Source organism: Sapajus apella, unplaced genomic scaffold (assembly GCF_009761245.1).
Source record: "Sapajus apella isolate SASKATOON/1434 unplaced genomic scaffold, GSC_monkey_1.0 scaffold65, whole genome shotgun sequence".
Classification (NCBI taxonomy): Eukaryota; Metazoa; Chordata; class Mammalia; order Primates; family Cebidae; genus Sapajus; species Sapajus apella.
Genome location: NW_022437005.1, coordinates 4,467,190 through 4,480,961, shown reverse-complemented (window position 1 = coordinate 4,480,961; position 13,772 = coordinate 4,467,190). Strand labels below are relative to the sequence as shown.

At 49.3% G+C, this 13,772-nt stretch overlaps 1 protein-coding gene across 20 annotated transcripts in view; it reads left to right on the top strand.

Annotated features, from left to right (window-relative positions):
• Nucleotides 1-13,772, top strand: part of RRBP1 (ribosome binding protein 1) — a 69,006-nt gene that overhangs the window by 17,241 nt on the left and 37,993 nt on the right. For 5 of the 20 annotated variants that reach the window (XM_032248062.1, XM_032248052.1, XM_032248049.1 and 2 more), the window contains one exon: nt 3,890-5,957. In XM_032248062.1, the coding sequence (XP_032103953.1) occupies nt 3,911-5,957 (2,047 nt within the window). In that variant the 5' untranslated portion in view covers nt 3,890-3,910. The remainder of the gene's footprint in view (nt 1-3,889; nt 5,958-13,772) is intronic. The other 15 variants (XM_032248054.1, XM_032248053.1, XM_032248070.1 and 12 more) reach the window with 14 other exon arrangements.

Here is a 13,772-nt window from a genome sequence, read left to right as displayed (position 1 = left end):
CGGGAGCTGTTGAGGGTCCTTTCACAAAACCCACCAAAATCCCAGCTGCCAAATTGGACCCACCTTGGCCTAGGTGGGCCGTGTGAGTTAGCAGATACCTTCCGCGTCTAAAGAGTTTGGGGCTTCCTTTTACTTTTGTTCCCCGAATCTTAAGAACAGAAGAGCCATTCTCTTGAGACCTTAGAGGCGGACCAGTGAGTTCAGTCCGTCGAGGCTCTGGGCAGCCTCCCACATCCTTCCCTGTGGGGGCCTTCGTCTCTTTGTCTTACAGTCTGAGTATGTTGGCAATATTGTAGTCCCACCTTATCTATGGTTTCACTCTTTGTGGTTTCAGTTACCAGCAGAGAGCTGTGGTCTGAAAATATTAAATGGAAAATTTCAGAAAGTAACTCTTCCTGGGTTTTAAGTTGCATGCCATTCTGAGTAGCGCCTCGCCTGGGATGTGAACCATCTGTGTGCGGTGGATTCACGCCGTCTCTGTTACCTGCCTGTGCGTCACGTGGTGGCCCTCTCTGCTTTCAGATCCACTGTCTGGTATCACAGTGCATGTGTTTGAGTTACACTTATTTGACTTAATCATAGCCCCAAAGTGCAAGAGTGCTAGCATATGGTTCTAATTGTCCTATATTTTTTTTATTGTTGTTACTCTCATATTGTGCCTGATTTCCAAATTAAATGTTATCATAGCTATGTAGGTGCAGGGAAAAAACAGTGTATGTAGGGTTCAGTATTACCGCAATTTCAGACCCACTGGGGTGTTGGCACATATTCCCAGAGGATAAGGGGGACCACTGCAGTAAGTAAAAGTACATATTTGACAGAAGTTTCTGGAATCAACAGAATATAGATTTCCTGTGGTCAGACCCTGCAGGGTGTGGGTGGGCACACATCTGCCCTAATTCTTTGGTGCAGAGGAGGAAGCACTAGAGAAGGTGTCTGCTGGGGGCCTCTTACCACAATGCAGATTTCAGGAGTGAAGCTCCCGGAATGCTGATCTTGATAACCAAGTTGGAGAGGCATCCCTGGCTTCCTCATTTCTGTGACTCAAGGATCTCCCAGCATGATGTTTATGCCCCACTGAAGCTGACTCGGCAAAGCAGCAGAAAGGTTGTTTTTCATTTCGATTTCTTTGCTGTCTGTGGTGCCTTAGCCTTAAATGTTTCAGTGTATTACTACTTAAGACTAGGGCTTTTCATTTTCTTGTGAAAGATTTCTTTTTAAAAATTCTAACTTGGGAATTCGTGGTGGGGATGTAATTTCTTTTTCTGCAGAAGTTGGGAAGACACATTTGTGCTGCTATAAAACATACATTTGTGTGCATTGCAAAGGAAAAATACTCTCCCAAGTTTGCTTTTCTCGATTCTGGATCCCAACAGAGAATATATTTTTGTATTCTGTGTTTGCCTATGTTGAGTAAGATTAAAAGCTCACTTTCCAGCCTTAGCTTTTCTGCCGGAGTTTAGAAGTTGGAAACCACAAGGCTGCACAGAGCCCCACAGTCCTCGGCTGTGAACAGGCCTTGCTTTGTGCATGGCCGTTCACGGCATCACGGTCTGCAGCCAGTGCCAACCGCGGCTCCGTGGAGACTAGCCCTCGAGCACGTGGTTGTTGGGAAACCATTCGGGGCTTATACAGAGCCTCGGCCAGGGTGACCCAGGCCCCTGATGCTGGTCTCTCTAGAGAAGGGGAGTGTTTTAGAAGATTTTTTTTTTTTTTTTTTTTTAAATAGAGATGAGGTCTCACTATGTTGTTCAGATTGATCTTGAACTCAAGCGATCCTCCCACCCCAGCCTCCCAAAGTGCTAAGATCACAGGCTTGTGCCAGCATGCCTGGACTTAGGATTTTTGAATGTAGTGATTATAATGTGCCTGAACGCGTCCATTTTGGCAGAGTTCTGAGAAACTCTTGGAAGCACCCAGAGGAGTTTTGGTTGGTGGATACCTGCCAAAAAGTGAGGGTTGACTGTACCGTGTTCCAAACCTTCTTGTCCCCATCTTCCTACCCACTGAATCCATCCACGGCTGAGCAGGGTGCGATTTCCTTTTTCACACCCAGCTTTAGACTGTGTTCTTGGAAGGCCAATTCCTGGTACCCTCCCTTGATGATCAAACGTGAGAGTGCGCTGGCTGTGGGTCACACTGTCACTGCCCGTGGCCAGAGGCCAGAACTCACTTGGAAACATAAATGCTCCCTTACCCAGGATTCAGAGGCCTCCACGAGCTCCCCTTTGCTTGCAGAGGTTTAGTCAGGAATGAACAGTTGTGACTCTGTGCCCCCACAACGCAGAGTGACAGTGTGGGAGAAGTGAGTGTTGCCACAGCAGCTGTTAGAGTTGTCCCCAGAGAGGGCACATGCTGGAAAGTTTTTGTCACAGGTGTTTTAAACCCTCTTCCTGCAAAGCTCTCAGAAAGGCCAAAGTCATGTGTTCATTCTGTGATGAGAGTGATTTTTCTTAGAACACAATGCCAAGACATTGAAAACAGTCTCCCTTCTCAGCCCCTTCCTTAAAATGCCCTAATCTCAAAATTTGGATTTCGTGATTGTTGATTAGACATTCCTACTCTATTTCCCTCCCCTTATATCCACTCAAGAGGAGTGCAAATCTCAATTTCTTAGGAGAAGAATCTCAATGTCTAAGCCACTAACCAGCCTAGACCCAGCCTCCCACGTCATCTGGAGGTTTTGCAGGGCAGTGTTGGGGTAGGCCAGTCCACTTCCCGTCCTCGCCCACCTCTTTCTGCCTCCCCTTACCCACCCCTTCTTACCATTGTGTTCTCTTTGCCCATTCCTTTTATCTTCTTTAGGGGTACTCGGGATGGGTTGAATGCATCCAAATAAATGAACCTCTTAGAGTTCCTCAGTGAAGTTGAACTTAGCCTGGGCTGTGGCAGGAAGGTGTGTGAACCTGGTTGCCTCTGACCCATTGGACTTTTGTCCATAGGTGGTGAGAATGGTGTTATTCATCCTCATGGTTTGGGGTGTGTTGTCTGAAAGAGCCTGGTGACACTGTCTCCTCACCCTCCGTGCAGCCTCTGGATGTGAAATTCCAAACCTGGCACCTTCTGGGCCTCCCAAGACTCATTCTTCCTGTTTCCCAACATGCAAATTGCAGGTTCCGTAACTCCTCAGGAGCTATTGCTGGCAACAGGCTATTTTCCCTTGCTGAATTGTTGGTCGTGTTTTAGGATTGTAACGCAGAAGTTTTCATCTCTGACCCTGGGTAGCGGCATTTACTGGCACCGGGAAAAGGCAAGCAGCAGAGTGAAGATGGCACACTGCGGGCCTGCTGGCTCAAATGCATGTGGCTGAAGCCTGCAGATATGTTGGTTTGGTTCACGTATTTTTTAAATCAGTCAATGTCATGTTGTGAGAAAAATTTTTTGAAAGATGTCTGGCCCAACCTGAAAAATCAAAAGATCTCTCAACTCAGCAATCACATTTCTAGGGCAGTCGGCCCTGACAGAGTGTCACTGCCTAATTTTAGGAGGCAGGTGTTTTTGCTGCAGTCTCCACCACTCCCCATGGTCTCACACCTGGCCTGCGTTTGTGCTCCTGTGCACCTTTGCCCGTGTGGTGGGGAGCATCTTGAATCAGGGTCATGGCTGCCGAGGCTCCTGGGCGTGTGTGCTCCAGAGACAGACCTGCACTCTGCTCTGACTCTGCTGTTGCTTTGTATCTCCCAGCACTAATGGGGACCGCTCATGCCTTGGGTACAAATTGCTCACTTCTAAAGAGGAGAATATATGACATCAGAGAGTGCCTGGGTTTGCTTCTTATCAGTCTGAAAAAAGAATTAGTGAAACCTGAAGTTTGGTGGTTGAGTAGGGATGGAAACTATTGAATGCCTCCATTTCTACAAATAGTAACCTCCGTGTATGTGTTTGGCAGGTGAAAGGAAAGCAAGCCAGGATGGATATTTACGACACTCAAACCTTGGGGGTTGTGGTCTTTGGCGGATTCATGGTTGTTTCTGCCATTGGCATCTTCCTGGTGTCGACCTTCTCCATGAAGGAAACGTCATATGAAGAAGCCCTAGCCAACCAGCGCAAGGAGATGGCAAAAACTAACCACCAGAAAGTAGAGAAGAAAAAGAAGGAGAAAACAGTGGAGAAGAAAGGAAAGACCAAGAAAAAGGAAGAGAAACCTAATGGGAAGATACCTGATCACGACCTGGCCCCCAACGTGACTGTGCTCCTCCGAGAACCAGTGCGGGCTCCTGCTGTGGCTGTGGCTCCAACCCCAGTCCAGCCCCCCGTTATTGTTGCTCCTGTCGCCACGGTTCCAGCCATGCCCCAGGAGAAGCTGGCCTCCTCCCCCAAGGACAAAAAGAAGAAGGAGAAGAAAGTGGCAAAAGTGGAACCAGCTGTCAGTTCCGTAGTGAATTCCATCCAGGTTCTTGCTTCAAAGGCTGCCATCTTGGAAACTGCGCCCAAGGAGGTGCCGATGGTGGTGGTGCCCCCAGTGGGCTCCAAGGGCAACACACCAGCCCCTGGCATTGCTCAGGGCAAAAAGGGGGAAGGGGCTCAGAACCAAAGCAAAAAGGCAGAAGGAGCCCCAAACCAGGGCAGAAAGGCAGAAGGAACCCCAAACCAAGGGAAAAAGGCAGAGGGAACCCCAAACCAAGGGAAGAAGGCAGAGGGAACCCCAAACCAGGGCAAGAAGGCAGAAGGAACCCCAAACCAAGGCAAAAAGGCAGAGGGGGCCCAGAATCAGGGTAAAAAGGTAGATATGACCCCAACCCAGGGGAAAAAGGCGGAGGGGGCCCCAACCCAGGGCAAGAAGGCCGAGGGGGCTCAGAACCAGGGCAAAAAGGCAGAGGGGTCCCAGAATCAGGGCAGGAAGGCCGAGGGGGCCCAGAACCAGGGCAAGAAGGCCGAGAGTGCCCAGAATCAGGGCAAAAAGGCAGAGGGAGCCCAGAACCAGGGCAAAAAGGCTGAGGGGGCTCAGAACCAGGGCAAGAAGGCAGAGGGGGCCCAGAACCAGGGCAAAAAAGCAGAGGGGACCCAGAATCAGGGCAAAAAGGCAGAGGGAGCCCAGAACCAGGGCAAAAAAGCAGAGGGGACCCAGAACCAGGGCAAGAAGGCTGAGGGTGCCCAGAATCAGGGCAAAAAGGCGGAGGGGGGCCAGAACCAGGGCAAAAAGGCCGAGGGGGGCCAGAACCAGGGCAAAAAGACCGAGGAGGCCCAGAACCAGGGCAAGAAAGTAGAGGGGGCCCAGAACCAGGGCAAGAAGAACGAGGGGGCTCAGAACCAGGGCAAGAAAGCAGAGGGGGCCCAGAACCAGGGCAAGAAGAACGAGGGGGCTCAGAACCAGGGCAAGAAAGCAGAGGGGGCCCAGAATCAGGGCAAAAAGGCTGAGGGGGCCCAGAACCAGGGCAAAAAGGTTGAAGGGGCCCAGAACCAGGGCAAGAAGAACGAGGGGGCTCAGAACCAGGGCAAGAAAGCAGAGGGGGCCCAGAACCAGAGCAAGAAGACTGAGGGGGCTCAGAACCAGGGCAAGAAGACTGAGGGGGCTCAGAACCAGAGCAAGAAGGCCGAGGGGGCCCAGAACCAGAGCAAGAAGGCCGAGGGGGCCCAGAACCAGGGCCAAAAAGGAGAGGGGGGCCAGAATCAGGGTAAAAAGACAGAGGGGGCTCAGGGCAAAAAGGCAGAGGGGAGTCCTAACCAGGGCAAAAAAGGAGAGGGAGCTCCCAACCAAGGCAAAAAGGCAGATTCGGTTGCTAATCAGGGCAAAAAGGCAGAGGGAAAAAAAGCAGAAGGGTCCCCTAGTCAAGGCAAAAAGGCAGAAGGGTCCCCCAACCAGGGCAAAAAGGCAGATGCAGCTGCCAATCAGGGTAAAAAGGCAGAATCAGCTCCTGTCCAGGGCAGAAATACAGATGTGGCCCAGAGCCCAGAGGCACCAAAACAAGAGGCTCCTGCCAAGAAGAAGTCTGGTTCGAAGAAAAAAGGTGAGCCTGGTAAGTGACTGATTTCTTTATGAACTTAGAAAGAAAGGCTGTCTTTAAATGACTTGTGGATTCCCTCTGGGGAATCTATTAGTCAGATATTGCCATAATAAGACTGTGTAACAAACATTCCAAAAATTCATTGGCTTTCAATATCGGTCATTTATTGTTGCTCATGCTTCTGGAAGTTGGCCAATGTGAGTTTTCTCGGGTGGTGTCTCTGCCTCAGTCTGGCTTTAACTGGGCTGGCAACTCCTTGCTGCAGGTTGAGCTAGGTCAATTCCACGTGTGGTCCTTCTGGGGCCCTCCAGGGCAGAGGCCCTTCATGGTTACAGTAGAGGCACAAAGGGGCATTTCAAGCCAGCATTTCATTGGCCAGAACAAGCGATGTGTCTGAACCTGAGTCAAGGGGCAGGGAGTCCACTGTGTCTCCAGGGAGAAGGGACTGCAGGGTGATGTGAGAAAGGAGAGGTGAGGAGCGAACAATAGGTCCGTGTCTTGGCATGTCTTAAACATACGGGAGCACAAGGAGAGGTGAGGAATTAGGAGCAGTAATTCTTTCCACCACACCGTCTAGAAGCGTTCTGCTTGTTGGCAAGTCTTTCTTACCTGTCCAGCTGTGTTCTCTCAGCCTGTTTGGTGTTCTTACCTCACCTGATGCTTTTGTGTAGCCTGACTCGTGTATCTGTGCTTGTTGAATGAATGACAGTAGGAAGATGTTTTTGTTTTTTAGAGATGGGGTTTCACCATGTAGGTCAGGAGGCTGGTCTCAAACTCCTGACCTTGTGATCCACCCACCTTGGCCTCCCAAAGTGCTGGGATTACGTGCATGAGCCACCATGCCCAGCCGGAAGGCGTTCTTAAGGAGCAGTTTCGTTCTTTCCCCCTCTGCCTTCCCCTGCCCCAGCTAGTCATGTAGTAAGGCATTATATATAGACACTGGATTACATAGATACGTGATCATATACCACACTGGTTTACCTTTATCTTTTTAGTGTATATTATTGTAGAAATTGGGCCAAGGAGTTCCTGTTTCATGTTCATCATTCATTCAATTTCACTTATCTTTCTTTCTTTCTTTCTTTTAAAGTTTTTGAATAGCCATTAGCTGATTTGGAAAAATAATTGCATTTGCGTTGATAAATGGTATCTTAGAGATGTGAAATGTTTGGAGCAGTGTTGGGTCTCACAGGCTCTGTGTCTTAAGCTGGGCTTCCCTATCTTGCCTCTGTTAGGCTGTTACCTTAGTCGGGTTTTCTCCTCCTCCGACTGTTTTTGATGGGCCATTTGCTAGGACAGCAGCTCCCTGCTCCACGTGAGAGGCTCTGTCCCCTGTGAGTGGCTGTAGGCTCCTGCGGGAAGCCAGGGATCAGCTGCCTGACCCCACCAGGTCAGGTGGCCTTGCAACCCCTTTGAAAACCCAGACGCTCGGCCTCAGCCCCGCTTGCAGAGGCTGGCGGGCAACATGCTGCCCTTTCTTTAACATGCCGTTCCACTTGACCCAAAGCTGGGGATGGAGCTGAGAACTGGCTGCTACTAGGTTCTTCTACATCAGGCATGTCCAGAGCTTCCTGCATCCCATGGTCATTGTTACCTTGTGTGGTTTTAGACATTTGAAACAAGATACGAAACAGAAGTGTGATGATGATATTGGAAAGAAAGACAAAATTGTTCAAATTTGCAGGTAATAAAGAACCTTGTTAGGGATGAGACCTACGCATGACATCTGTAAACCTAACACAGCAGCTCATTGAGTGAGGTGGTAGAGCTGGATCCGAGAAAATAAACCCCATGTTCTAGAAGAAGATTAAATATTGTCAATGGAAGGATAGCAATTTTCAAGTTAATTTAGTGGCCTACGATTATTCCAGCTAAACTTTTTTGGCAAGATTTCTCCCTAACTTGACAGATGATTCCAAAAGTCCCATCTGAGGGAAGAATAGGTAAGAATAATTGAACAGATTTTTTTTAAATGGCTTTTAGAAGGCCAGTCCTGTCTGATGTGTGAGCATCTCTCAACTGTTGTAATTACAAGTAGGGGAATAGAAGGCCCTGAGAACTTGAATGAGAGAAGCATCATATTACAGTAGGGAAACGTTCAGCAAATAATCCAGGGCAGCGTGTTCATATCTTCATAATTTGGAAAAGTCTCCTTATACCTGCCAGACACTTGCCTCTATAAAAATGTAAGATTTGGATGAAATAGATTTAATCTGGAAAGAAATGAATATGGATTAACCCAGATGGTGGAAGATGGCCACTCTAACATTGTCATGAGAAGACACTGCCAAGGCTGGCATTGGGGAGCTTGACACACAGCCACGCAGGGCTGCCTGACCACAAGGAGGAGGCAGAGGCAGGCCCACTTGTGCCACCAACACGCTGTCCGCAAGGCGGTTTCTTTCTTCTTCAATGTCAGGAGTCTGGAAAACATGGGGAAGGTTCTGTCTTGGACTTGCGTTTTCGTTTCTTGAGTTCGCACTGAGGAATCTCAGGCCTGTTTTCCCGTGGCTGATGTACAAGGGCATCTTCAGGGCCCTCTGCGGTGGATTTGGGCTGCTCCCCAGACTCCGATGAGGATCCTGGAGATGTACCCTCCTGAAGTGCTTCTTAAACTTTGGCATGCGGATGAATCACCCAGGATCTTGTGGTGACTCAGCAGCTCCCAAGAGGTGACCGAGATTCTTCATTTCTGAGCAGCTCCTGGGAGCTGCTGATGCTGGGGGTCCTGGTTCCATACGTGGGGCCAGTCAGGACCAGGAGACATCGTCATTTAACTGGCAATTTTGAAAACTCACCTTAAAGCAAATAAGCTTTATTAAAAACTGTTACTATAATAAATAACATTTTTTTAAATGCTGGCACAGCAAATTGTGTGACCATTTTGAAGAGCAATTTCGTAAAATGTATCAAGAGCCTTAAAGGGGCTAGTGGTTTTTCTTCTTCTCCCGGACTTCCCCCAGGAAACACTGTAAACTGTGGTAGCCAGGTCTGCCGGTGAGTGGCTGGCGTGTCCCTCGGACCACCCTGAGGGCCTCATTTGGTCACCGAGACACAGTGCAGCCACTAACAGTGATGCCTGTGAAGCTCCCATAGGAACCTGCAAAGACTTGGTCACGTGTGACTTTTAGTTGAAAAAGTCAGGTGCCAAATTCTTTAGATGCCGTGAGAACAATGGAGGGCAGAGACGTTAGATAAGTGATAACAAGATAAACAAGAACTGTAGGAAATACACTACAGTGTGAGCACCAGTTCCTTTCTGATTTTTTTCTTCAATGTAATGGTTTTCTCTTCAAAAGTCAAAAAGCACCTGGGCGTGTGGCTCACTCCTGTAATGCTCACACTCTGGGAGACCAAGGCTGGAAGATCACTGGAGCTCAGGGGTTCGAGACCAGCCTGGGCAACATAGTGAGACCTGGTTTCTACAAGAAATTTAAAAAAGAAAGAAAAAATAAAAGTCAAAAAGCAACGCTGAAGGATCTTGTGGCTGTGACAGCGCCCCCTGGAGCTGGGAACGCTGTTTGGAAAGCTTTCAGTAATGCTCCTGGGACAGGAATTCCAGTGAGCTGACGAAGAAGAGAATTTTCTATCAAAATCTTTCTGATATAATGCCCTTTAGAGATTATTTTAGGGAGATAAATTGGGTCTTGATATATTATCTTAAACACTCTCTTTACCATTCCAAAAAATAAAGGAATATTGATACTTCCTTAGTTCCAGATGTTGAAACAACTGAAAAAGATTCCTGGAAGGCAGGGGCTGCTGAAACTCTTGCTCCTGCGTGCTGTGTCCGGACGTAGCTCAGCACCACAGGCCCCTGCCTATGGGTTCATCTTAGTAGTTCTGGGGTGAAGTGCAGAGAAGGACCTGAGAGCCACAGCGGGCAGACCTTCGGGCCTGAGGGTGGCTTGTAGCAGCACAGGCTGTAGAGTCATCCAGGATTGTTGATAGGGGAGCGTGGACTTGGTGACCGGGTCCAGGGCTCCAGCCACAGTGAAGAGACCCTCCATGATTCCATGGTGCTGAAGCGACAAAAACCCAGGACAGATGAAAGGAGGCATTTATGAACACGGAAGGCACTCACTAGCAAACACACATGTGATTGGGTGATAGGGCCCGAAATTCGAGGTATTTGAAATCCCAGTTAACAAGCATATGTATGCAGCCTACTTCTTTTTCCAGAATCGGTAGTGCGTATTGATAAGGCTCCAAGTTTATCAACAGAAAACCCTTACGTCCTTAATGTACCTGGAGTTCCATGGTCCCAGGTGGAGACCACCTCACGGGGGGAGCAGCCTCTGTACAAGAAGCAGCATTCAGGATTCCAGCTTAAGATGCTTCACACTCAGCTCCTGCTGCCACCAGTTCTGTGATAGGATCACACTCAGGATGTAGGGAACCTTGGAGTCCCTGGAATGACATGAGTCTCCTGCATGGAGACTGTGAAGGGAGGGTACTGGCCCTGGGATATGAAGAGGTCGGTTATATGTCACATGGAGGGGCCCACACCAGTCTGTGCGGGTAGTGATTGGGATGGAGAATCCTGTCCTTTTGCTGTGTCCTTTAATACAGCGGTCAGACCCTGCATGGCCATTGTCAAACCAAAACAGGAGTGGGTTCATGCGTTACGGTTTCGCTGAGTGTGTGCTTCTCTCTGGTCTGTGCTGCTGGGTATCTAATGTTAATGTCCCAGTCAGCGTAGGTCTTTGGTGGCCAGGGGTTGTGAGGTGCGCGCGTGTGTGTGGCTCTTTCTGTCTATCTTGGGACCAGGCTGTTCTTTTTTTTTTTTTTTTTTTTTTTTCTTTTAGACAGTCTTGCTCTGTTGCCCAGGCTAGAGTGTAATGGCACGATCTGGGCTCACTACAACCCCCGTTTCCCGGTTTCAAGCGATTCTCCTGCCTTAGCCTCCCAAGTAGCGGGGATTACAGATGCCCTCTACTACACCCAGCTGATTTTTGTATTTTTAGTAGTGATGGGGTTTCACCATGTGGGCCAGGCTGGTCTTGAACTCCTGACCTCAGATGGTCTGCCTGCTTTGGCCTCCCAAAGAACTGGGATTACAGGCGTGAACCACCATGTCTGGCCAGGGCTGGGCTATTCTTGGCCTGTGATCTGTATGGATTGACCTTATTTGGACTCTGTCACAATCTGCTTATTCTTTGGCACACATGTATTTTCCACCCTTTGCAACCAATGGCTTCAGGGACATTTCTTGATTTATTTGTGGCTGCCATCTTCCTGCTAACAGCATGGGTGGGGGGCCCAATCCCTGAGCCACTGCTGGGTGGCATGTGCAACAAGGACTGTCTCCGAAGCACGCAGCTCCCAGGTTCTTTGCAGCTGTCTGTAAAGGACAGAGGCCCTGGGTGGGCTCAGTGAAGTGTGCGTCTCTCCTCACAGTTAGAGTGCTGTTCCCACACACAGCGCAAACGCAGGGAAGAGGCCAAGGGCGCGCCGGGCATGGTGGAAACGTAGCTGCAGATGGCAGAGTTCCTGGCCACTTCGGAGTCAGTTGTCAGTGGCACTTTCTGGATGCTTGGCCATTTCACCTCGCAAAGGCCCTTCTCTGCTCCGGTCACTCTCCATCACTCGCAGTGATTTCCCACCTTGCCTCTGTGCCCTCGGAAGATTTTCTTCGTTTTCAGTTAGCCATGAGCTGTGGTGCCCGAGGGTATGAAGCAGAAATCCATGAGTCCAGAACACAGGTTTTTGCCAGTGGCTTATGGAATTGGTTCCCCCCTTGCAGCCACGTCTTATATGTGGAGCTTTGTGTTCCAGAATTAATTGGATTCCCACTTAATTGCTGGGTGAGCAGGCCTGATGAGATCCATTAGAGCAAGTGTTCCTCCCTTTGTTGGAAAGGCTGTGGTGGCCCCCACTGGCCGCCCTGGGCCTCCTCGCCCCTCGGCTGGGGCTGGGCTTCCTGTCAGTATGGGGCTGGCCCACTCCATCTTCTCTGGGGCCATGTATGCCCAACCTGAGGCAACCGTAGGCAGAACTCTGGGTGGGCTGACTGGCCCTAGACATCCAGAAACAAAGACCTGTGGCTGTGTATTGGGTGAGGAGTAAGGTGGCTGGGTGGCTTTGCTGCGGGGATCCGGGAGGTGCATGGGACCATTTAAATTATCACCTAAATCAGTGAGAAGTAAATAAATTTAAAGATTCCATTCGTCAGTCACACTAGCCACATTCCAAGTGCTTCCTACTCACACTTGGCTAGCAGCAGTGCAGAGACAGATCACCTCTGCCAGAGCAGAAAGTTCTGCACAGCACTGCTCTAGACAGGACCATTGGAAAGGAGGGGCCTCGGGTCACTGGCAGGTCTGTGCAGCCCTGTGTTGGTGTTGCGCTGTGCCCTTCCTGCTTTGTTCTGGCTGCTGTGTCCTGAGTACAGGGTGGGGTGAGCTGTTTGACCTCCATATCACAGTGGGGTGCCTTGAGGGGTCACAGAGGCTGTGGCTGGCCCATAGCACGTGACAGATTAGCAGCAAAACCAGTGCTGGAGCTGGGCTCCACTAGAGACTTGTATTGTTTCTTCTGTCTTCCTGGCCTTACCCGTTACCTGGTTGGTCCCGCAGGGCCCCCCGCTGACAGGTACCCCAGAGGGAGACCCGGCAGGAGTGGTAGGCCCAGGACACGTTTTTGCAGACCCAGGCTGGAGCTCATCCAGAACGTCGGCTTTGATTTTCCTCCAAGAGCAGATTGGGGCCGTGCAGCAGGTTTTTACCACTCGTCCATGGCTCTGTTTGACAGTGAACACCTGCCTTCCTAATCCTTGCCTTTTGCAATTTATTATTATATAAATATGTGTTTCCAGCAAACAAAATTCACAGTATGGAAGCATGGAAGGTGAAAATAGAAACTCTTTTTGCTCCATCCCAGTTACCACCCACTTCCCGGGGCGGGGGGACCTGAAATTCACCGTTCTCTTCACCTGGGCACCCACAGACGGGAGCTGCCATGCACACTGCTGTCTGCTTAACTCTATTGGTGACATCTTTCCATATTGCACCTGCGAAGCTGCCACTTTCAGCTACATAATACTCCCTAGCATGAATGTATTATAATTTATTTAAATGGCATTTAAGTAGTATGCAGCTATTTTGCAGCTAAAATTAATGCTGCAATGATGTACATACACTGTTGTGTGTCTCTACAAAGTAAATTGCTAGATAAGTAATTGCTGAGTCAAAAGGTGCCTACATTTTTAATTTAGGAAGACAGTGCTGCGTTGCTCTCCAGAAGTGTTTCACACTTTACGATGAGAGGTCCACATGATTGTTTTCTGACTCAGCATTGCTCACACGATGCCGCTGTGCTGCCCTGGAAATGCTTCTAACTTCAGGAAGTTTGGGGTGGCAGAAGCATTATAAACCCAGAGGTGGGATAAGGAGGAAAACCCCTTCCTTTGGAAATGAAAGGCACAAATTCTTTAATAAATGTTTGGAGAGGAGGTAACTGACGGCATCCTCGGGAAGTGTAATTTCTCCAGAGCCGAAGCTTCCCGTGTTCGGGGTACTGTCAGCTGGACGCACGTGTCCAGGCCTTAGCTGGTTCGTTCTCTGATAGTTAACTGAGCATGTGTGCACAGTGTCTATTAGGAAAGCCAAGTTTCTTGCACAGGATGCATGTGTATGCAATGGTGTTGGTTTTTTTTTAAATCTATTTTTATCCTCAGATTGAGTCTTTGCAGGATTATGCTGTTTGTCTCCCACCCTGGGCTGCAGTGATCTCGTACTAATTGCCATCTGGGTGTTACATTGGCAGGAGAGCTGTCCCACCCAGCACCTGGAATCGAGTCTGGATCCTACAGTGTGGGCATAGACT